Below are 25,000 nucleotides of genomic sequence, written 5' to 3'. Positions count from 1 at the left end.
GTAGATTTTGAGAAACAGACAGTGTGCAGGACCATTTGTTTTATAGTAAAAAAAAAAAAATGAAAACAATAAAGACTCTCACTAAGGTTGAACTGTTCCGATATACCAGTATGGGAAAAAGCTTGGCGATACTGCCTAAAAGTAATCTGGTACCACCAGTATTACTGTGCCATTACGATACCCCGGAATTTATCATTTAACATGATCAGTGTTGGAGAAGGTACTCAAAAACGGAAATATATTATCTATTACTTTTAAGTAATAGATAAATATTACTTTTCATATACCTCCCTGCCAAAAGTAACTTGTTACTTTACTTTTTCTTTCTCTCCCCCAGTAATTTAACTTTCCATAAACATTAGCAGTTGTGTTTTTTTTTCCTTTTCCTGCAGCCTATACATTGTGAAATCTATGTCTAATCTAATGTTTATTTAACTCTGAAACCTGTACTGCAGACGTGACCATTTTGGTTCCCTTTGCACACTCATTTGAATTGAATGAAGACTGAAACTTTTACTGCAAATGAATTCATGAATTACAGACTAAATGAAAACACCTGGGCTCACGATGACGATGAAACACGGTCTTTGAACTTGTTTCTCAGAGCTCCAAACAAAGTGCTTTATAGGCCAACAAGGCCATATGAGGCCAACTTGTGCCAGTGCACTTTAATGCAGTCTAATGCACATAAACATTAGCATTAGCAAGTTTGTCATATACTGACTGAAATAAATTACACGATAATTTAAAACTTGTCCTCTGGTATAGAAATCCAGCGCAGCGAAAGTTCACGCGGAGCCACGGAAAGTCAGGAGGCTATACTTAAGCAATATTACACACGAGAGGGTTATAGTGGCAATAATAATCACCTTAAACCACACCCTCGAGTGTAATATTGCAATTATACGGTTACCCTTAAAACTAAGAAAATTGCTGAATTTATTTTTTATTTTATAAAAATGTCATATAAAAGCAAAAGCAAGTATGCGGACGTCTCTGACGTTTATAACAAACCAAACCGTTTTGAAAATGGGTTGAAAATTAAGCAAGTTATGGTTATTTACAAAGTACACGCCCCCATAGACACAATGTTACGCTGCCCCTCGGTAAGATGGCCGCCCCGTAGCAACGTCGCTCTCATTGGCCAGCAGCGCAGGTGAGCCATCTAGCTTTCTATATATATATCTATCTATGGTCACTATACGACCACAAATGTCCCAAGGAACTAGCTATAGCCTATAGCCACCGAGTTTGCTAGCGCTCTGGGAGAACAGAGCAGCTGAATTCTTTGTTTTGATTACGGGTGGTGAACACGGTGCTGGTTTATAACCCACGGCTTAGAAGGCTGTTTCAACCAATCAGATTGCTTCCTCGAAACGACCTGCGGTATATATAATTCTAATTATCTCTCCCCGGAAAACTGAAATATAAATTTCAGAAACAGACGGACTGATTAGCGGGATATATACTGATATTATACTCCCACTATAATCAGTCTGTCTGTTTCTCATTCGCTTCGAGCTAACTCACACACGCGCCCCCAAAGTATACGTCAGGCCGGTCTGGATTCTGCGTCCGCTCTCTACTGTACATGCTCTACTGTACATGCTGGCTGAGACAGTTGCTGTTCAGATGTTCAAAATAGCATGGCGTTCATGTTCCCTCTCCACCTCCCCAGGCCTCCTCCCTGCATGTGGCATTTATACTTCTGATTCTGTGATTATAATGTGAATTATGGGTTGGTACTATGATATGTGGTGTCTAGTTCTGTAATGGGTGATTCTGAGAGAGAGAGAGAGAGAGAGAGAGAGAGAGGGGGGGGGCAGAGAGAGACAGAGAGCGAGAGAGGCAAAGAGCGAGAGAGAGGCAGAAAGAGAGAGAGAGAGACAGAGAGGCCGAGAGCGAGAGAGAGATTGCACACTGGACCGTGAATGTCCCAAATGGTGAGTTTCTGCCACAGTGCCAGCCACCAGGTTGTGTGTGTGTGTGTGTGTGTGTGTGTGTGTGTGTGTGTGTGTGTGTGTGTGTGTGCAGCAGAGCCCCCTGTGGTAAGTGATCCTGCTGAACAGGTGTTACAGTATCACCTGACACACACACACACACACACACACACACACACACACACACACACACACACACACACACACACAGCATCTATCAGCCATGACTGTTCTGAAGGGATCTGTTTGCTCCATAGCAGACGGATGAACCACCAGCTGATATGCTTGATGTGTGTGTGTGTGTGTGTGTGTGTGTGTGTGTGTGTGTGTGTGTGTGTGTGTGTGTGTGTGTGTGTGTTGCATGAGCCTGTCTGTTTCCCTATTCCTATTTTCACCTGCTCACTCACTACTCAGTAGTAGTACTAATAACGGATTAATTATTCATAAAAATACACATACGCACATGCACACTCTCTCTCTCTCTCTCTATCTCTCTCTCCCAGCGAATGGGTCCAGAACGCAGGATGGTGTGAACGCCACACAGACTATAGGACAGATGGCCCAGAATAGTGTGCGTGTGTGTGTGTGTGTGTGTGTGTGTGTGTGTGTGTGGGGAGGGGGGTCCCAAACGTATTTAATGTGTATACCATCAGTCATTTTAACCACCTTTTCCATTTATATGCAGTGGCGTGCACAGACATTTAGACTAGAGGGTCAGGTGCTCAAGTGAAAAAAGGGCACCTTGTGCAGCGCGGGCAAACCGTCCGGAGATTTATAGATTTTGGGGCATAAATAATATATTAGAATAATTGATCAATGTCACCATGGTCCACATACTGTACACTGTACAAAAAAAGTTTTTTTTTTTACTTTTTTTTAAGGGCATATTGCTGTCCAGAGGGCAAGGGCAGGTGGTGCTCTATAGCACCCCCTAGTGTCTTATCTGTGCACGCCACTGTTTATATGTTGGCTATTAAAAAAATGGCATTTTCAAGTTCTGTGCCGTGCTGCGAGCTTGTATTATTTTGGAATTGTCTCTCTCTGTTGAAAATGAAGATCAACCCTGCAAAGCTCACAAAAACGTGTCGCTTATAATCTCTCCACGTTTCAATCTTGTTGATCTGCGATACTTTATGCATGCCTTTGCGTGTGTGAGACGCTTTAGCCGTCCTGCCATAATATAGCCTTTCTAAAGAGACCTCATAAAGATATAGCTAAATAACACAGCTTAAAGGGACACTTCACCCTTTTTGCAAAAAAATATATGTTAATGACGTTTAGGAGCTTTAGAACACTTTCCTGGGGGTCTTTATGTGTGTAATTATGTGGTTTTAGATATTTTAAATTGTAGCAGTGAGCGTGTTGTCTCTGATGTCATGGACACTGGTCTCACTACCTTCCTGGACTACAATTCCCATAATTCTTTGGTGCACTGCTCCTCCTTGTGGATAGGGGGGAGAGCTGTCTTACTGAGACAACATGTAGTCCAGGAAGGAAATGAGCCCAGTGTCCATGACATCAGAGACAACAGGCTCACTGCTACAATCTAAAATATCTAAAACCACATATTACACACATAAAGACCCCCAGGAAAGTGTTCTAAAGCTCCTAAACGTCATTAACATATATTTTTTTGCAAAAAGGGTGAAGTGTCCCTTTAATAATGTAAGTCATATCGTGACCATGATTTCATTCAGGTCGTTTTGTTCCAGTGAACACAACGTGGTGGTGGATATATCTTCATTGTGGAATTAGAGCCCTCAAGTTGAAGTCCCTACTGTGTGCCGACATGACTGTCGCTTCGGAAACCAATCAGTTACATCACCGCGTCCGCAGACATTTAATCATTCCATCCATTCACTGGGTTCGGCCCCGAGTTGGAATAAGTTGCTGAAAGTACATTATACTCAAACATTTTCACGTCAAGGAGTCGCAAATTAACATGCATGTACTGTATTTGACCTCCATACAAGAACCGTGTCGTAAAAGCAGCACTACAGTCGGTGGTTTCCACGCACTTTTTCACGTCAAGGACCACGCCAAATTCACATTAATTAGCCCTCGGACCCGCATTTGAAACGACATGCCGCTTCATATGTTGATATAAAGTACGCAAATACGGGATATCAGGTATCCGGCATGACAAAGGGTTCTGATTTGAAATATCCCACATTCAGCGGTTAAATAATGAATGTTGTCCAATCTGTATGTATGGTATATACACAAAATAAAATACACTGCATTTGAATGCTCCTAAAATGTATAATTATCATGAACGGTTAAGCCATTCTGGGCGGGAACCCCTTTTGGTGTTTTAACTAAGCATCATGTCATGCTTTAGCTATTGAAAAATAGCAGATCTACAAGCTCATAGCTCAATGTTAATTTAACTCTGAGAGTGTACAAATGGACCCTTTGTACACTCTCAGAGTTACAGACCCATAAGGTTCCATTTGGTTCCTAACTATCATTTAGCTGGGGGGACCCCCTGGAACTCCCTCAAGGACCCCTGGGGGGTCCCCGGACCCCACTTTGGGAACCACTGTCTTACACAATATACATCATACACAATATTTAAAGTACCACTTCACCACTTTTCAACCTATCTTCATATAATAGGTCCTCACCAATAATCATGATAAAATGGCACGATTTTTTTCTACTCAGTCTGTCTCTCATAGGAGGGCTGTGGGCAGGTTAGAAACCGTCTTCCAGTGACATCATCATTAGGCAGATTCATTTTTAAACACGATTTTTTTTTTAGAAAAATGTTTAGATTTTCATTATCGTGAGAACGATGGCTTCCATTTTCGCATTGCAACTTTTCAGGACTAGAAAGCCTGCAGTTTCTATTAGCTTGGATTCCCCATCGATGATGTCACTGGAAGGCGGTTTCTGAACAGCCCACAGCACAGTAGAAAAGAATTGCACCATTTTTTCATGATTATTAGTGAGGACATATTATATGAACGATAGGTTGAAAAGTGGTGAAGTGGTCCTTTAACATACAATCGGGGTGGTTGTATGTTGTCTCCCTGCTCTTCTATCGAGACATCTAGATCGTGCCAAAGGCCATGTCTCACCTCTATAGACAGGACCTGACACGAAAATATTCAATTTCTCCCCTGAGCAAGCATACGGCATGGGCTCTATTAGTTCAAATGTGTAAAAAAAAAAAAAAAAAAAACGGTTCAAGTCCGGGGTAGAAGAGGAAAGCTATATATAGTGCAGCTTTAATGTGCAGCGTTACCTCTTAAACCCACAGGGGGGAAAACCTGCATCGGAGTTGGAACCGCAGACCGATTGGGTCTCCATTGACCCCACTGAGCGCTGTTCAGGGGTGGTCAGCCGCTGCCTCCGCCCGCGGGGGCAATGGGGCTCACGGGTAAGACCACTTTTTGGAGAGGTTTGGGTTGTTTTCTTACCTTATTATTATGGGCAAACTATAGTCCATTCCATGAGTTGTTTCTCGCTCCGTTGTGTTGTTTTATTAGCAATTTAAGAAATCAACGTCACTCTTTTAGCACATAAACCAACGGCCCAAAAAAAAAAGCTGATTCTGACAGTTTATGACAATCAGGAAAACTCATGCGGTTTTGTTTTGACTAATTTGTGTAGAAAGAAGATCCGATATGCCTATATACGCCGACCGAATCACTGTTGTTCGCGTTGAGTAAAAAAACGATCTGATTGGACCAAAACTGCACATTCCTGAAGCGTATTATTGGAATGCTATTGAGCCACGACGGGGACGAAAAACAAATGGATTTGATTTCGTCCGCTTGTCAATAAAAACATTGAGGGAGACACTTTAGAAGACACTTTAGAAGAAGTGTCTGTGTCTGGGACTGCTCGTATGCGAGGCCATGCTGCAGCTGGGTGCATCTCAAACAGCGTGCGGAGACTTCCGTTTACAAACGGAACCTCGCATGATGTCACCGCGAGAGTTGGGGAGGACGCCGTAGTACTGCTTCAGTATATATCTCCGACTAAAATAGTAACTTTATAAATCTAATCTTAAAAGAAGAAAATAAAACCGCATGAGTTTCTCTGATGTGATTTAAACTGTCAGAATCAGCTTTTGTTGCGTTGGTTTTTTGTGCTAAAAGACTTTGAGAGCTGTTTCCCCCGTTACAATGGAAGTCAATGGGCTGGTATTTTTATTTATTAAATTGCTATAATAAACAACCCAACTGAGCGAAATAACTCATGGAATGGACTATAGTTTTGCCCATAATAAGGTAAGAAAACAACCCAAACCTAAAAAATAAAAAAAAGTGGTCTTACCCTTTAACATCAATCAATCAATCAAACAATCAATCAATCAATCAAAACGTCATTGGCCGATATAGTAACAATAATGTATTTCAACACAACAACAAACCTATAGAGCTTAGTGTATAGCATTATCTCAGCTAGCGTCCTGCGCTGTAGGCTACATGCAGCCACAACAACCATCAACCTGCAATACAATATACAGTATGCAGCGCTGGCAGGGTGCATGGCATTTAGGCTAGCAGAGTAATTAGACATACACACACACACACACAAGCGCGCGCGCGCACCCGCACCCGCGCACACACAGGCTTCCCCTTGGGGTGTAGTAGTGTAATGTGCGGTGCGTGTGTTGCCGGGGCTTTGATGTGCCATGCCCTTGGTTGGCTAGCCCCCGCTGGTGGCTTAATGTCTCGGGGTATAGAACAGGGACCACTGGAGGGAGGGTCCATGGGTGTCTGTGTGTCTGTGTGTCTGTGTGTGTGTGTGTGTGTGTGTGTGTGTGTGTGTGTGTGTGTGTGTGTGTGTGTGTGTGTGTGTGTGTGTGTGTGCACACTGCTAACCCATTAATATTAAGACTACAGAGGCCGACACCCCAAATTCCTTCTAAACCAGTACTTCTTTCAAGATTTTTCAAATCAAGATAAAAAATAAAATAAGAAAATAGCAGATGTATACATATAAGCTTGTAGTTGTACATCTGCTATTTTTGAATAGCCAACACTAACATCTATAAGCGTTGACACAGATGCTTTCTGGGGTTTAAAATCTCAACAAATTCAATCCTATAACCTTTGCAGACAGCAGTACAGTATATATATACCATGAATGAGCCCATTACTGAATCCTTTGAGCACTATATTAAATGTTAACTTGTTTTTTTTTTGTATTCTACCTCCATTTCTATGGTGGCGTGTGTGATCATCAGGTTTGATTGTGTGGAAATTTGAATGCATTACACACACAAGGCATGCCTCCCCGCACACACACACACACACACACACACACACACACAATAAGGATCGGGGGGGGCCTTTGATACAAAAAAGTAGTGGGGAAAACAGCCAAACACGCAAGACAGCTGAAACACTGAGGGATGGATGGAGGAGGAACCCCTGCAGGTCACAATGGATGGATGGACAGACGCGTGCAGGCCTCTTGTCTATTACAGCTCTTTCCATATAGCTATAGGCAAAGCCACAGGCTGTCCATATATGGTCAGTAGTAATTAGAGGGGGGTGGGGGTGGGGGCGGAGAGAGAGAGAGAGAGAGAGAGAGGGGGAGTCATTTCCTCTATCTTCGCTCTCCCTCTGGTTGCATGGTGCTTAAGCCTTCATAATGCTGACATCAGCACTCAGCTCTGACTATACAACCCGCACCCCCCCCCCCCCCCCCTCTCAGCCTCTCTCTCTCACACACACACACACACACACACTCACTATATGCCTAGCCAAGTGTTAATGCGCGTGCACAAACACGCGCACGCACACGCGCGCACGCACACGCACACACACACACACACACACACACACACACACACACACACACAGAGAGAGAGTGAGCTCAGAAACTGTGGTTCCAGATAAATATTGCATGCATGCATTGTGATGTGATGTGTGTGTGTGTGTGTGTGTGTGTGCGTGTGTGCGTGTGTGACTGTGTGTGACTGTGTGAGACTGTGTGACTGTGTGACTGTGTGTGTGTGTGTGTGTGTGTGTGTGCGCGCGCGTGTGAGCAGCAGCAGCATCATTATCAAAAATGAACATGACCACCATCATCATCATCATCATCATCGACATCCTCATGGATGTCAGAAAGCATGGAGGGAGGCCAGACACCACCACCACCGCCAACAACAACAACAACAACAACAACAACAACGACACACAGTAAAAACCCTGCAGGGTTTTCATTCAACCCCTCAGAGTGTCACAGTGTGTATATGTGCAACATGTACACACTCTATAACTAGAGTTAAATTCACACTCAACATTTCAACTGTATACACACATTAAAACAGCAGCTTACATTCTCAACAAGCCACACATTGCTTCACACGCACGCACACACGCAAACAAGCACGCACAAACACATGGGACCAAACAGTCCAGTATATATACTGTACCTTATAGCATGTGGTTCTCAGAGTGTATGGTCCAGGGACTCTCCAATGTGCCTCGAGTCGATCTGGTGGCTTGAGTCTTGAGGAGGAAGTATGTGCCAAATCTGTAACTCTGCATGGCATCTGTGTATACAAATGGAAACCAAATGGACCCCTCTACGGGTCCATTTGGTTCCGTTTGCACACTACATGCCAGAGTTATACAGGGAGTTCCTCGGAAATGTAAAAAGTTTGATAACCAAACATGCCTTATTGTACAGTATAGGCTAAGCATATATTACAGTTTCAACACCATTTAGCTCATATATATATATATATATATACACCATGCAGCACACACACAAAAAAAGGATATGGCCATTCGGTGATCTTTTTGGCACACTTCCGCACAAAGTTGTCCTCGCTGAAGAGGAAGAGGGAGCGGTTGACCGTGAGGCAGCTCTGCCGGACGGGTATGGGGTTGTACAGGGCCATGGTCCGCGCTCTCTGGGCCATCGACTGCTTGTACATCCGCTGAGGGGCTCCGGGGGGCCCTCCTCCCTGCCTGCTGCCGCCGCGGCCTCCGGGCCCCCCTTGTCCTCCGCCTGCACCCCCGCCACCGCCACCGCCACCACCTCCTCCTCCTCCTCCTCCTCCTCCACCTCCGCCTCCTCCTCCTCCGCCTCCTCCTCCGTACCTGTTGGGCTGCTCGTCTCCGAAGCGCGCCATTCTGTAGTAGTAGACACCAGTGAAACGCCAGTGGTTATATAGGGGAAGGTGCAGCTTATAGCCGGGGGCCGGGGCCGGGGGGGGGGGGTCGGGGTTCGCTAACTCAGCGCGACACCAACACCACCGCCGCCGCCGCCACTGCGTTCACATTCCACCGCCCCGTCAACGGCGTCATAGCACGGGCTCTATAATAAAGACACATGCATAGAATAGTGGGAGGCTTCAACCGGCAGGGCAACTGATATAATGTCTCTGTTGTCTCTGCTTGCTCCTCTATAGTTCTGGTCTGTTTCTGTCTGTCTGTCTCTCTCTCTCTCTCTCTCGCTTCTCTCTTCAGGTCCTTTAACGCCGAGAAGATACCTCCATTGGTGGTTTGGGGGGGGGGGGGGGGGGGGGGGGGGGGGGAGGAGGAGAGGGAGGGGGTGGAAAAAGGGAGAAGAGAAAAAAAGCGAACGGTGTGTTTGGAATGAGAATGGCAGAGAGAGAGAGCTGGGGTGTTTATGTAATTTCTGGAGAGAGAGAGAAAAAAATCACTTCAGCTTATATAGCAAAGTCTATAGGCCGGTTATTGTTGTGTCGGAGAGAAATATGCAAATAAAAAAAGGGTGTTGTTGCTTATAGGTATATAAAGCAGTGATTGTAATAGTCTTGTTGGGGGGGGGGGGTGATAAAAAAGGTATCCCCCTTTTCTTTTCTTTTCTTTTTTTGGTCAGGAAAATCCTCTCAAAGTGTAAACGGGTTCTTCATGCTGCATTTCAATAAGCAAACGGATCGATCATTCCCCCCCACACACACACACACACACACTGAAACAGATGCAAGCAGAATGCATAGATAAGAGCATCATCAATCAGGGCTAAATAAATATTGCAATCATTTCCACTAAGTAGGTTATAGGCTACACACTCGACACACTGCGTCTTTTCCCCCCACAGCCTAGTAGTGCATCTTTAACAGGGTCTGCAGTCGTTTCCCCCCCCTCCCCTTATATAGGTCCCCTTTTTCAAGCGAGATAAAAATAGATTTTTCTTTCTCTATTCCTATTTTTTTTTTAGAAAATACATTTTGTTTCAAGTGACTAAATTCTTAATTGAATTGAATGTGCTCGTACATATCCGCAAGGTTTGAAGTATAGGTAGCCTAAAACTGGCCAATATTCTGCTCGTCTCTCGTTCTCTCGCTCCTTGCCAGCCAACCACCAGTCCACCACACCACGCTCTTGGGTTATACACGCTAAACGCCAACGAAAGGGCTTCCCCAGGCAGGCAGACAGACAGCGGAGCTAGGGTGACATTTGTTGATATTTGGGCTGATGGACGGTGCGGTAGCCTATATATATATATATATATGTTCAAGCTCTCAACCAAAGGCGGCGGTCAGTCACTGATTTTTGGGGCGTGATGATGTTGAGCGCGCGTTTGGAGACGGTGGAGGAGAGAGGAGGAAAAAAAAAGAAACAGCCACAACACCCGGGTCCTCAAAATCTATATATCTCTTTCCTTATCTCTGACCAGAAGAAATGAAACCAACAGCAACAACAACAAGAAGAAAAAAACCCCACTGTCCACGCATTGATCATCTATAATCCAAATTCCAAAGGTTTTGGCAGAAGAAGAGGTATATAAAGATCCTGGAGGAGCGTGAGAATCAAAGCACCACACTGGGTGGTGGTGGTGGTGAGTGAGGAGGAAGCGTCGGCGTCAATTCTGGCTCGGGGAAAAAACGACGACGGCACGGCGGGTTGGATCGCTGTGGCACCACACTTAGCTGCTCGCGGCTTCTCCTCCTCCTCTGCCACCAGGCAAGGCGCAACCATCCCCGCCCAGAAGCATCGCCCCCCCGAGGCTATACCCCTTCTTCAACACCGAAAAAGAAGCCTCCAAGCCCCGCAGAGCCAGTCCAATCAATCTCCCCCCTCCCCAATATCACTCGCCTCTATACTGGGTTTTTTTTTTCTCTCTCTCTCTCTCTCTCTCTCGCTCTCTCTCGCCCCTCGAGGGACGTGAATTCGAATGCGCTATGGTCGGTCCGGACCGCGAGCTTGTTGTTTGTATAGTATCGCCTTTCTTGGGGAGATATTATTATGAGCCCGCGCCGTGCAGGGTGGTGTAGAAACCAAAAGAAGAAAAAAAGAAAAGAAAAAAAAGCCCCCCCACAAGGAAGTGAAAGCGCCTTTTTAGCCTCTGCTGGCGATCAGCTGTCGTTGTTGGTTGAGTTGAGCCGCGCACTGAACATCTGATCAATTTGACGCTACCCGAGCGCCGCGCGGAAGTCTGTGGCCAAGCCTTGCAGCGCATGACGCTCAACTCCCCCCCCCCCTCTCTCTCTCCCCCCCTCTCTCTCTCTCTCTCTCCCTCCAACTCCTTCCCAAAGAAGGAGATGATGATATTCGCGCGGCTCTTTCTCTCTCTCTCTCTCTCTCGTCCAGTCCATGCCAATAATAAATAAGTGTCACAACTTCCAAGCAGGCACAGTATATGGCTGCCTCATGACACACGTTATACAGTGGCAGGTCCAATCATGTGGGCTGTGGCCCGCGCGCAAAAGCATGCACGAAGCATTTGTTTTGTCACACAGTTTGCACGGCCATCATTGTGATGTTATGGTGCATCATGCAGTACTTAGTTTAGACAGTTTTTGGTTTAGACTATATAGTCATTGGTTAGTCCAGTCATAGTCCTAAAACTTATCTCAAACCCTCACCCTAAACCTATAACCTCCCACGGGGGAAGCACACCTAAACCTAACCTTAACCCATGTCTAACCAATGACTATAGTCTAAACTAGCCATGATTCATGACTCTCGTATTCATACGAGAGTCATGAAGTAACTGCACCCTGTTTTTGGCGAACGCTACATTTACAAAGAATTAAAATATATAAACATTCGCATTTCAAATATAAAGTACTCACAATTTGTCCCACGGGTGTTGGTTAGTAGCAGCACCAGCGATTAGAATTTCTGCATCCCGCGTTGTTTGAAATAAAAAGCTTTTTTATCCGAGCTGTTATTTTCCCATTGGCTTTCAACTACGCGCCCCTATCGGTCGGGAGGAGGGTGGCACTCGGTGTGTTCGATATAGGTACGCTGACCGCCTTGCCAATACAGACTAATAGGCGAGTGCGCTCCCGGTGTGCAACTGTGGATTTCCCAAACGAACCCCGCTTGAAAAAAGTAGCCGGGGCGCTCGGACAAAAATGCTTTTTATTATAAACAACACGGGATGCAGCAATTCTAATCGCTGGTGCTGCTACTAACTAACACCCGTGGGACAAAGTGTGAGTACTTTATATTTGAAATCTGAATGTTTATATATACGGAAATCTTGTAAATGCAGCGAGCGCCAAAAACAGGGTGCAGTTACGTCATGACTGTCATGATAATCATCATGGCAGTCATGTTTCAGGGCTAAGTCTAAACTAAGTATGCACCCCGATGTTATCTAAATGTCGGATGATTCTATATACATTTCATTAAAGGATAATTGTGTGGTCAACAATTGTGTGTGTGTGTGTGTGTGTGTGTGTGTGTGTGTGTGTGTGTGTGTGTGTGTCAGTGTGTGTGTGTGTGTGTGTGTGTGTGTGTGTGTGTGTGTGTGTGTGTGTGTGTGTGTGCGTGCGTGCGTGAGTGCGTGCGTGGGAGGGAGGGAGGCTCTATGATACACTCATCTGCTCAACAATATGGGAATTGGGAAACCACATAAAAGAATTCACGACAGATCCTGTGTTATCCCTTAAAATTATAGTAAAACCGCCAAATTAAGTTGAACTAACGTCTTTACTGGCCACTGGCCTTGGTTTTGAGGAAACTCTGTTTGTATGAAATCGAGTTATGATAATATACTTTTTCCTCCGCCTCTGTTTCTCTTTCCTCCAAAGCGTCTGTCTAGTCCATACAGTGAAGCTGTTTTGTTGTTCTATACAGCTATAGGGGTGCCCACCGTCTGTCTAGTCCATACAGTGAAGCTGTTTTGTTGTTCTATACAGCTATAGGGGTGCCCACCGTCTGTCTAGTCCATACAGTGAAGCTGTTTTGTTGTTCTATACAGCTATAGGGTGCCCACACTTTACACATACAGTGAAGCTGTTTTGTTGTTCTATACAGCTATAGGGTGCCCACCGTCTGTCTAGTCCATACAGTGAAGCTGTTTTGTTGTTCTATACAGCTATAGGGTGCCCACACTTTACACATACAGTGAAGCTGTTTTGTTGTTCTATACAGCTATAGGGTGCCCACCGTCTGTCTAGTCCATACAGTGAAGCTGTTTTGTTGTTCTATACAGCTATAGGGGTGCCCACACTTTACACATACAGTGAAGCTGTTTTGTTGTTCTATACAGCTATAGGGGTGCCCACACTTTACACATACAGTGAAGCTGTTTTGTTGTTCTATACAGCTATAGGGGTGCCCACACTTTACACATACAGTGAAGCTGTTTTGTTGTTCTATACAGCTATAGGGGTGCCCACACTTTACACATACAGTGAAGCTGTTTTGTTGTTCTATACAGCTATAGGGGTGCCCACACTAGTCCATACAGTGAAGCTGTTTTGTTGTTCTATACAGCTATAGGGGTGCCCACACTAGTCCATACAGTGAAGCTGTTTTGTTGTTCTATACAGCTATAGGGGTGCCCACACTTTCAAAATGACCAGCTCAACAAGATCTATACTGACCAAAATAATTATTATCCCTTTGCAGGAAATAGTTACATATAAGACACACTTGGAACAGGAAATAGAGAGAAGTGGAATTCACATTAGAAGAGTATAGGCTATAGTAGAGGAGGGGAAAGGAACTGGTTGGAAATTGGAATAACGTGTTCCCTCCACGTGCTACGTCGGGAAACTCCCCCCCCTGTCAGGTGTAAAAGGAGCAACTGGGACACTCAGGCATGAAGGAAGCATGAGTTCAAGTCCGTTGCTCTCCCCTTGTCGCCCATATGTGGGGACTAGGTTGGTGGAGGGTGTGTAGAGCCCAGGATCACATTAGATGATTGACACAGGGGTGAAAAATCGTGGGATAAAAATTATATACAAAAAAAAAAAAGAATAGTAGTAGATCTATAGTGAATGGATATTCTGCAACTATAGTCTAGTCTCAGTCATGCTATAGTGTTAAGGCTATATAGTGGCAGAATATTCATTCACTACTACTATTCTAATGTGAGCCACAAGCCTTACTGGCTTATATTGTCTTTTAATAGGCCTACATGTTGTACTGTTCAAGTCCGTCATAAAACACCTGTTTTTATTCATAGGCAAATTGTTTATAGTAATACTGTGCATGATCTATATATAACACTATAGAGGTTTAATGGACAGCTTGTATTATCTGGGCCCCAAAACCGAATGATTTAAAACTAGATCTTTAATTTATAGATCATTGTCTATACCCGCCTCGAAACCTCTGCTGCATTTACAGTAAATTACATTTTAGTTTACTGTGCTTTTCAACTTCATGTAATCATGCAACTTCAGATATTTGTATTTGTTTCCTATCTGTATTGTGTTTGAGTAGGCTATACTTTTAATAATTTTGTATTTGTATGTTTTTTATGTGGACCCATGCAGGAAGACTATAGCTGGTTGCCATGGCACCAGCTAATGGGGATCCTTAATCAAATCAAATCAAAAGTACAATCGCACACAGACCGATAGGAGTGAGACTCTCTGTTTCTGGCGCCCCCTACTGCTATGAATAAGTCACATACTCGTGCTCATTGACGTACACAAACAGACAAACAAACAAACAAACAAACAGGTACACGGACATTGCAAGCTGGTTGTAGAAGTGGTTGCACCACTTAAAAAGTTTGATAGTTAGAGCCCATTCAAGATTGAATCTCAGGGCAACATTGGAATGGCACACTAGGCTACTATATATGGCCGGCCATATAGTATTAAAAGGATAGAGACTGATCTGACGCGAAGCTCAGATCAGTGCAGAGTAGAAGTGAAAGTGCTGAGAAAATAAATAAAAATAAGTCCTCAAAATTGTATTCTGGGCGGGAACCCCTGTTGGTGTTTCAACTATAAGCATTATGTTATACTTTAGCTATTGAAAAATAGCAGATCTACAAGCTCATATAAGCGCGCCACTCGGTGGCTACGAGCTTGTATAAGTTAGTATATAGGTCTGCTATTTTTGAAAAATCGTAAAAATGCGTCACAAATCGTTGACTATATATTCTTTCGGAGCGAACGTCAGGCCCAAAATGGGTTAAAAGTACAGCATTCAGTGGTCTGTGCGCTGTCTGTGGTCCTGAAAAACAACACAGAGCAGCTTCTCAGAGCCTCTGGCGCTGTCCAGAGTGCTGAAACATGAACCATTCAGAAGGCCTTATTATAGACGAAGTATAGTTTTGGATCACTGGCACATGACTAATTCATTCATGAAACTCTACGAGAAGACAGAATTTACCTCAGTTATTTCTTTCCTTTTACACCCCCCCCCCCTCCCCTCCCCCTCCCCCTCCCCCTCCTCCTACCACCTTGAAAACCTTTGGTTTAATCCACCTATAACAGAATATTACAGCATCGACTCACTATCGACGTCATATACCTACTGTATACTGTCTGCTCCCTTTTCTCTTCTCATCATGTGGTCTAATTCCCGGAGTTTATGATAAAAGCCGGTTCCAGCTGACTGTGTGTGTGTGTGTGTGTGTGTGTGTGTGTGTGTGTGTGTGTGTGTGTGTGTGTGTGTGTCGTGTGTGGACGTGTATGCATGCGTGCAAAAGAAAGAGAGGGGAGAGAGAGAGAGAGAGAGAGAGAGAGAGAGAGAGAGAGCATTTAAGTGTCGGGAAGGAGTGCTTCGTGCGAGGATCGCGGGAATCCACGCGGCGGAGAGATGACAAGCTGCCCCGTCACATAATTGATAAGGACTATAGGAGTTACGTAAGAAAAGGGAAGGAAGGGTTTGGTGTGACGCGATGGCTATAACAGAAGACTTATACAATCTTATAACTCTGTTGTGTATGTACGTATGTGCATATACACACTGGCATGCATGGCTCTGTTCACGCTTCTGCACGCCCGTGCAGGGTGCGTGTGTGCGTGCGCGGGCGGGCGTGCGTGCGTGCGTGTGCGACTGTGCGTGTGTGTTAGAGTCGTGCTGTGGGCCTGATGCGCAGCATTGGCATTCAGGGAACGTTCACACAGGCAACCCCCGCAGGAAGTCCTGGCACCTCCCCCTTGAAACGACGCACCCCTCCTCCTCCCTCCTCCCTCCTCCCTCCTCCTCCCCTCCACATCATCAGCATCCCCCCCTCCCTCCCTCCCTCCCTCCTTCCCTCCCTCCCGGTAGCCACAGCTGCTTGAGATTGAACGAGGGAAGAGGAGGAGGAGGAGGAGGAGGAAGCATGGACCAGATAACTGATCCAAATGGGTGCCAATTCACTTTAATTCAATGCAATCTATAAATGAGTTTTAATGCACTCACTCACCTCCATGAGTGAGTGAGTGAGTGAGTGAGTGAGTGAGTGAGTGAGTATGAGTGAGTGAGTGAGTATGAGTGAGTGAATGAGCATGAGTGAGTGAGTGAGTGAGTGAGTGAGGGAGTGAGTGAGTGAGGGGGTGAGTGAGTGAGGGAGGGAGGGAGGGAGTGAGTGAGTGAGGGAGGGAGTGAGTGAGGGAGTGAGTGAGTGAGTGAGTGAGGGAGGGAGGGAGGGAGGGAGGGAAGGAGTGAGTGAGTGAGTGAGTGAGTGAGGGAGTGAGTGAGTGAGGGAGGGAGGAAGGGAGGGAGGGAGGAAGGGAGGGAGGGAGGGAGTCTGCCCCCTGCATATCTGCAGAAGCGTCTGACCGATGGACTTTAAACTTGGCGTGCCGATCTATCGCAGAGAACCCAGGGGAGCGATGTGCCAAGTGGGGAGTGGTCTGAGTGGAGGCTGTCTGGAATAAATCCACAATTCTCTCAAATAAAAATCTATTCGCCTGTCTATCTGTGTCCCCTTTATGCCAATATACTTATAGCTTTAAACTATGGAGCTCGCTCGCTCGCTCTGTCTGTCTGTCTGTCTGTATGTCTGTCTGTCTGCCTGCCTGTCTGTCTGTCTGCCTGTCTGTCTGTCTGTCTGTCTGTCTGCCTGTCTGTCTGTCTGTCTGTCTGTCTGTCTGTCTGCCTGCCTGTCTGTCTGTCTAGTATTCAACAAGGGGATAGGGAAACCTTCAAAGGGGGGTGGGGGGTGGGGACAAAAGAGCAGACTAAAGGGCCTTGCAAACAGGGAGCGATAAAACTATAGTTAATTTTCAATGAGATCTGCGTTTTTGCTCGGAGTATAGTCGCGGTGCGACAACGCAAGCGTATGTATACGTGGGCGCGGTCCCGTGAATTTGTTGCCGTCGTGCACGTTACGTGTTTTAGCTGCCCCGCCCCCTTCCTATATACAAACCCATTATAACTTAAAACTCCATTTTAACCATGATATATTCATCGAAAACACCCGACCTATTTTCTGTTGACTGTATAATTATGTCAGGGGGCCGTGGTTTGTCATTTGCCGTTTTCATTTATTTTTCCTCATAGACTTTTCAGAAAGTATTTATTTAAAGACGTTTATACGCCGCGGACAAAGCCAGCTCGTTGTCGTGACATATCATGACAATAAACACAATGTTTTGGGGCCAAACAAAGAATTGCAAAGCTATAGCATTTACTGAAAAATCAGGATCTAAGTCACGCCAGCATTTTTTTTCCAGTCGAGCTCTTTATTTTGAAAAGCCACAGTTCCGGTCTATACCGGAAGTATAGATTATCCGGACGCTCAGGGGAGCCGAGACAGGCCGTTGTTTACAAGGTGAATCTAAACCGGAGCACTGGAGAGCTCCACATCGCCGGCTCTGTGCCGTCAAAGAAACGCTGTTTTGACCAAAACACCATCTGGGACAAGGAATATAGGAGATACAGGCGATTGAAAGAAACGGAGAGAATGGATTATTATGGCGACGACGATCTAAGATGGGCGATCCAGTGCTGTGCTAACAACACAGCTAGCTAACCAGCTAACGTAAGTAGCATTATGGCTCGATCCATCGCAATTGCCATTAATCAACGATTAAGCGTTAGTATCAAAATTAGGCTTCAATTGGCATTAATCAACGGCAAAAGTATTAACATATGCCTATACTCTACCACACAGATTGGTCAAAAAACTTTTGTATTCATAAAGGATCACACTCGTGTGAAGTGAGCTATATACAATACATGGACAGACAATGCATAATTGTCGGTATAGGCCTTAATATTCTATAAAACACCCTGAAAATAGCTTATTATTAGTGCACTTTCACAATGTGACGCATTGTGAACGTGCAGATCTGCTATTTTTTGCTGAATCTTCTCCTTTTCTGTGTTCCCTCACAAATTCACCAATGAATTTCCAAAACGTTTCCCAAAACATTTCCATAATTAACCCAATTAACCCAATTTCCAGACCTATACTGTATATACAATCATTCAGCGCAATAATGAGTTTCATATACTCTATATGTGCAATAATGTCCAAAGACAGGGAGGGTTTAGCAAAAGAAAATCAGAAATGCATCAGAACATGGATATTGTTTGGTATAGTTTTTGAGTGGTGCAACCACTCCTACAACCAGCAATGTCCGTGTACCTGTTCGTGTACCTGTTTGTGTACCTGTATGAGCACGAGTGGTGTGCGCATGCGTGAAATTGGAACGAGAGAAGTATGTGACATGGCTGCCACCTGCTGGACGCAAATCCAACTTCTGACTGTCTAGGTTTGCTAAAGAAGGAAAGGACCGAGCCAAAATAATAATGAAAAAATAGTTCTCAGCGACGCGGATTGATATCCATAATAAAGCTAATGTGACGGAGCAGAGAGAGAGAGAGAGAGAGAGAGAGAGAGTATAGGGGGGAGAGAGGGGAGTTGCACCACTCGGTTCACACAGGTGTGATTTTTCATTAATGACAACATACTGTATTACCGTCAGGATTTTACACATTTTGAAAGGACAAAGAACAAAGAACGCATAGCACTCTTTGTTCAGTGTTACTTATGCAAGGAGGGTTTTTATCACGCCGTTAGCACTACAGTATACTGCTGCCCTACATGCATACCATTACACACATCCCCTCCTGGGACACTACAGCCACACAGTTGTCTAACGGCTGGCTTTCTGAGCGGCGCCTCCTGTGTAGCTGGAGCAACGCAAATATTTCAACATTTAAACGATGACGATATATCATGCAAAAATAATTATGATTATCTCAAATAATTTTTATTAGACGATTATATAATACTTGAAGGAAGGAAGCCTAAACAAAAATAAGTTCTACTCTTCGGTATACCTGTACACAAGATAGGTATACACAAAAAGTACCTGAAAAAAACTAAAAACTATAAGAAACTAAAACAAAACAAGAAAGTCATATCAGCTTGCATTACATTCTCCTGCGTAGTCCTTTCTGTTAGTCGTATAGTCGTGTTTGCAGTTTCTAGTCATGGTGCGGTGGGGGCTTTGTGTCCCATTGGCCGTGGGGATTAGTGTCCCATTGGCCGTACAGGGATATAGTCTCCCATTGGCTTAGAGGCCAGCCAATCATAAAAATCTCGCCACTACATCGCTGTATACTAGACCTATAGGCTCTCTACAGTAGCTCTAGCATGTAACTGGACAGGACAGATACAGTTTACCTCGGTCGCGCCTCCAGGTCTTACTATCTATCTATCTATCTATCTATCTATCTAGATAGATGGACCTTTGTTGATCCCGTAGGGAAGTTCACTTGCTATAGAGCGTCGCAGTCCCGCCCCCTTTCGTGACGACGCCAGTCCCCAGGAAATAATTCCCAATGCATTTTTCCCATGGCCATTACAAAAAGTATTTATTTAAAGACCTTTTAAGCGAAGCCAACTCGAGTCGTGACAAGTCATGACAACAAACACACAATATTTTGGACCAAACAAATAAAGAAAAAACAAACAAAACTTCTTTCTAATTATTTGTTCGGCCCCAAAAACATTGTGTTTGTTGTTGTCACGATTTGTCACGGCAAGAGTTGGCTTTTTTTCCGCGGCGTATAAACGCCTTTAAATAAATACTTTTTGAAAAGTCTATGAGGACAATTAACTCTATAGAGGCAGCATGCCAGCTTAGACCCTGCAGGGCATATATATCGCTGCTGCTGCAGGGCACAAACCTCTTATCACCATATTCTAACTTTTTGTAACTTTTATAAGCCATTGAAAAATAGCAGATCTACAGGCTCATATAGCGTGGCACAGAGTACCGCGCTATACGAGGTTGTAGATCTGCAATGTTTGAAAAATCTTGAAAATGTGGCGCAAATCTTTGAATATATTATTCTTTCAGAGCTAAATCTTTTAACTCAAATCTATGCTATGGGTTAAATGAACGCCCTATACTTGATCATACTACAGTCAGTGTCACACAAAAGTATACAAAATTGCAGACGGCGTGCATGTTTTGAGCTTTGTCGATCTGCCCATTTTCAATACTGTCGAATTTGAATCCTGCAAAGTAACCGTTTGTGAGGTTTCCACCCGACATACAGATATGGGGGGGGGGGGGGGGGGGGGGGGGGAGGAGATACAGCAGCTAAGTGCAGGAACAAGATAAAATTATGGTACTGTAGAACGATGCTTAGTACGGATGCAAGGAAAATGCAACAGGATGAAATATATCCACTGTAGCATCAGTGCGGGATACAAATGATAATAACAGTTAGAATACAGTATACAGTCCTGTCATAGCATTATAGGGACGTCAGGGCAGCAATGAATGCAGACAACCGACATGAACAGTATATCCCTCCCGTACAGCGCTATAAGACAGAAACGGCATCAGTACAGGGTCATACTGAAGTGTAATGTACTTCAGAGCTACAGTATTATAGTGTACAGATTCTGCTCTGAACGTATAGTACCCCTATACAACTCAGTCCAGGGCTGGACTGGGACAAAAATTCGGCCCGGGGCATTTTCGCGTGAATTTGGCCCAGACCGGCCCCAACCACAACCAGCGCGCAGATAGCAGAAACTCTAGGCCTACCGCCCGCTCCGTCGAGGCACACACAAACAAACAAGCCCTAATAATACCACCACTTTTACAGAACAACATAAATGACACAAACCAACAGACAACTACATAACCCTTTGTAGAGGGTTTATTTGTCACTCACTGATCCAGGTACAGTGAAATTATCATGATGGCGGCCCCCTATACGGTCGCGGCCCACCGGAAAAATGCCCGGGATCAGCATTTCACCGTGGTGGTTTTCTGCTGCTTTCTGCTCTGTGTCTTCCTGCCTGTAAAAACCAAGGGGACCGCCCACCCAACATCTATCTCTAGACCAATCACAGCAGCCAGCAGGGTGATTTTGGTTAGTAAAAATCACACCAGTGTGAAATGAGGGGCACGCTCTTGTCATCGTATACATCAATTTATGTTAGCCGACATTTGACATTGCTACACGTAAGGTGGTCCCTTATTGGCCAAGCGCTGATCCCACCAACATGATTGGTTAGCCGATTTGCTCGTCTATACACATACAGTATGACGTAAGCTATCCCTTCAATGTCAACGGCGGTTGACAATGTTTAATTCACGTCATGTTTAGCGGGATTATGAGCTCTTATCATAACACATCATCATGCGTCATCTCATACTGGCCAATCAGAATGCATACACAGTGAGGAAGTTGCGTCCTCACTTTGTAGTGATAATTTCCTATATTGGCAGGCAGCTGTATATGCTTGAGCCCAAAGTATCTTTTTTTTTCTTAATATATGTTTTATCCCACGATTTTGTAACCCATTTTTCCACCCCTGTGTCAATCATCTACTGTGATCCTGGGCTCTACACACCCTCCGCCAACCTGGGGAGAGCAACGGACTTAGCTCATGCTTCCTTCATGCCTGAGTGTCCAAGTTGCTCCTTTTACACCTGACAGGGGGGGGAAGTTTCCCTGGTCGGACGTATATAGCGCGTGGAAGGAACACGTTATTCCAACCAGTTCCTTTCCCCTCCATCAGGCGCCCCCGGCCGGCCAGGGGGAGGCAGTTTAGAGACCAGGATTACTGCATGTTTTTGTGAGGGTACCTACCCTAGCCCAAAGTATCTTAATTCGGGTATCACTTTTTATGCTGCTTATATTATATTATATTATGTTATATTATTATTACTGACTTGACTGGGGATGCTTCGGTCTTATACTGACCTGGCTTGGCACTTAGTTAGTCCCTTATAGATCTGGCGCTTCTGAGTTAATCTCTCCGGAACGCTTCTTCTGAGGAACTCATGGAATACACCGACGCTTCTGACGCACCGACTGTCTTCTGTGTGAGCCGTACTTTATAGTTTAGAGGGCGACGTCAGGCCACGACGTCACGCCACCGACCGCTTTCCGCGGCAACAGTGTTACGCGATGTTTGTGTTTACACTCATGGAGATCTATAAGGGCGGCATGGGGCAGCGTCTTGAAAGCCCATTCTGACCTGAGATCAGATTCATACGAGGTTTCCACTGGACACACACTACTGGTCTGATTAACCCATTCTGACCTGAGATCAGATTCAAAAAAATCGTTCGAAGTCGTTCTTCGATTTTTCAAAAATAGCAGACCTATACGGCGCGGGAGCCCCTTTTGGATTGTTTTAACTATAAGCATTATGTTATACTTTAGCCATTGAAAAATTAGCAGATCTACAAGCTCACATATATAACAGGCAGAGTGGCGCGCTATACGAGCTTGTATGGGTCTGCTATTTTTGAAAAAACATACTTTTTTTTATTTATTTCGACATCAGCCACCTAAATGGTGTGTAAGTGTACAGGGTTTGATGAGGTCTGGCCATATACCTGAGGTCTGCAGTCACTCAAGGCGTCTCTAATACAGACTATTATATATTTCATTTTTTTGAAGCCATCTTGGATAGATTCCTGCCTAGTGACTTATACAGTACACTTATATATCATCCTATATACAGTACAGACCCCAGCAGCACACTGATATATCATCTCATACAGTACGGGCCCCAGCACTGCAGCACACTTATACGTATATATATCATCTCTGTCGGGTATATAGAAAGCTGTCCCAAGCTGTTCCTTTATACACTACAGGATTAAAATAAATAAATAAATAAATAGCAATATAGTAGATCTACAAGCTCGAAACATGGCGCGAAGCGATGCGTTTTGACGTGACTGTGAATAATGTACGTGTATATGTGTATGTATGTATGTATGTATGTGTATGTATGTGCATGTATGTAGGCTATTGTAATGCAGCTATATTGGCTATACTGCAGTACATCACAGGTCCACTAGGGTGCATTAGTGTTCATGACTTAAAGAGGGAGTGCCACAATGTTTGTATTGTTCCAGTTTTTCACGTGTCTATGAGGTGACGGTACTTCATTAGACACCCTGGAGTAGTTTTTATGTGCAATGGTATGTATTGACTTTGTATTTAGGGTTTTCTTCCTGGAGGCTGAACCCTCTACAGTCAAACGGGGCCGATGAAATGAACAGTGATATAGTGACATCACACTATCAGCCCCTCCCCTAACCCCTCCCCCTTTATCATACAACTACAGCTGTGGGTGCGGCGGCTTCAGTTCAGCCACCCACCCATCACCACCCACCATGAGGCGTGCCCACATAAAAGCAACAATTTAACAAATACTGTACCATCTTTTGAAAGAATTATACGTCCTAATATAACAATAAGACCCGATGATCATGTTTTAGGGTGGAAAGAAACCACGGCACTCCATCTTTAAGGCCTATATATCATATAGTCCAGTTTTCGGCGAAGAGGTGACCACCCTGGTGGTTATAGTAAAATCACACACGTGTGAACTGAGTGGTGCAATTCCCCCCCCCCCCCTCTCTCTCTCTCTCTCTCTTTCTCTCTCTCTCTCTCATTAGAGACACAGCACTACCCCTCTCTCTGTTTCTGGCGCCCCCTACTGGTATAAATCAGTAACATACTCGTGCTCATAGACATACACACACAGGTACCTACACAGGTACACAGGTACGTACACGGACATTGCTGGTTGTAGGAGTGGTTGCACCACTCAAAAACAGAGAGATGTGTTGCGTGATCGCCGCGGCGTGACGTCATGGTGTATAGTTTTCGGTGGTCCACCAACTTCACCAAAAAACTGGGCCTTTAATATAGGCCTATAGTGCGAGTGTGAGTGTGCGTGTGCGTGCGTGGCTGCGTGCGTGCGTGCGTGCGTGCGCGCGCACTTGCTATAAAATACTGCTCTCTTTCAACTGGCACATAAGCAGCTTGGCTGTGCGGCGGGAGGAGAAGGTACTATAAATATGTACCCTATAAGATGCTCATTAATTGTCTAACACGGTTATATTTGTTTGCCTGTTAATATGCGGATTCAAATAAAGCCTTAAACTAAAGTGTGCGTGCGCGTGTGTGTGCGTGTGTGTGTGTGTGTGTGTGTGTGTGTGTGTGTGCGTGCGAGACGTGCCTTGCTAAAAGGGCCCATATGCCAAAAAAAGCTTTGGCAGGCGAGCAGGCAGAGGAACAGGCCCATGTGAGTCAACTGAGTGGAGCGGTTGGGAGAGGAGAGGGGGGGGGGTAAAACGAGGACCCACTTAGCCAGGAAGCGCACTGCAGAGAGACGGAGCGGAGCGGAGCGGAGCTAGGGAGCGACGGACGGATGGATGGATGGAAGGAAAGACAGACATGACCCGGTGGAGCGGGGCCCACTTTAACCCATTAAGACCCGAGGAGGAGGACCCGATTCCACAGAGACATTAAGTAGAAAACTGGCTGGAAGTTGACTGAAAAACGTTGCTATATATAATATCAGTGGTGCTCAACACATGTTTGTGTCAAGGACCCTCAAACGTATATGTATTTGGCCGCAGACTGAAATATTTGAGTTACTCATGTGAAATGTTTGCTTAAAAAGTATATTTAAAGTTTTGCACA

General features: G+C 44.8%; 1 protein-coding gene across 1 annotated transcript in view; it reads right to left on the bottom strand.

The window, feature by feature from the left end:
• The window catches only part of cacna1ab (calcium channel, voltage-dependent, P/Q type, alpha 1A subunit, b), a gene marked incomplete at both ends in the record, with an annotated part of 241,854 nt that overhangs the window by 177,394 nt on the left and 39,460 nt on the right, over positions 1–25,000 (bottom strand). Inside the window, one exon of the mRNA XM_080760544.1 lies at positions 8,680–9,046. Coding sequence (XP_080616670.1) covers positions 8,680–9,046 — 367 coding nt within the window. The remainder of the gene's footprint in view (positions 1–8,679; positions 9,047–25,000) is intronic.

Source organism: Protomyctophum bolini (assembly GCF_963924005.1).
Source record: "Protomyctophum bolini genome assembly, chromosome: 3".
Classification (NCBI taxonomy): Eukaryota; Metazoa; Chordata; class Actinopteri; order Myctophiformes; family Myctophidae; genus Protomyctophum; species Protomyctophum bolini.
The sequence above is the reverse complement of the archived record's forward strand: the minus strand, read 5'-3'. Positions and strand labels throughout refer to the sequence as shown.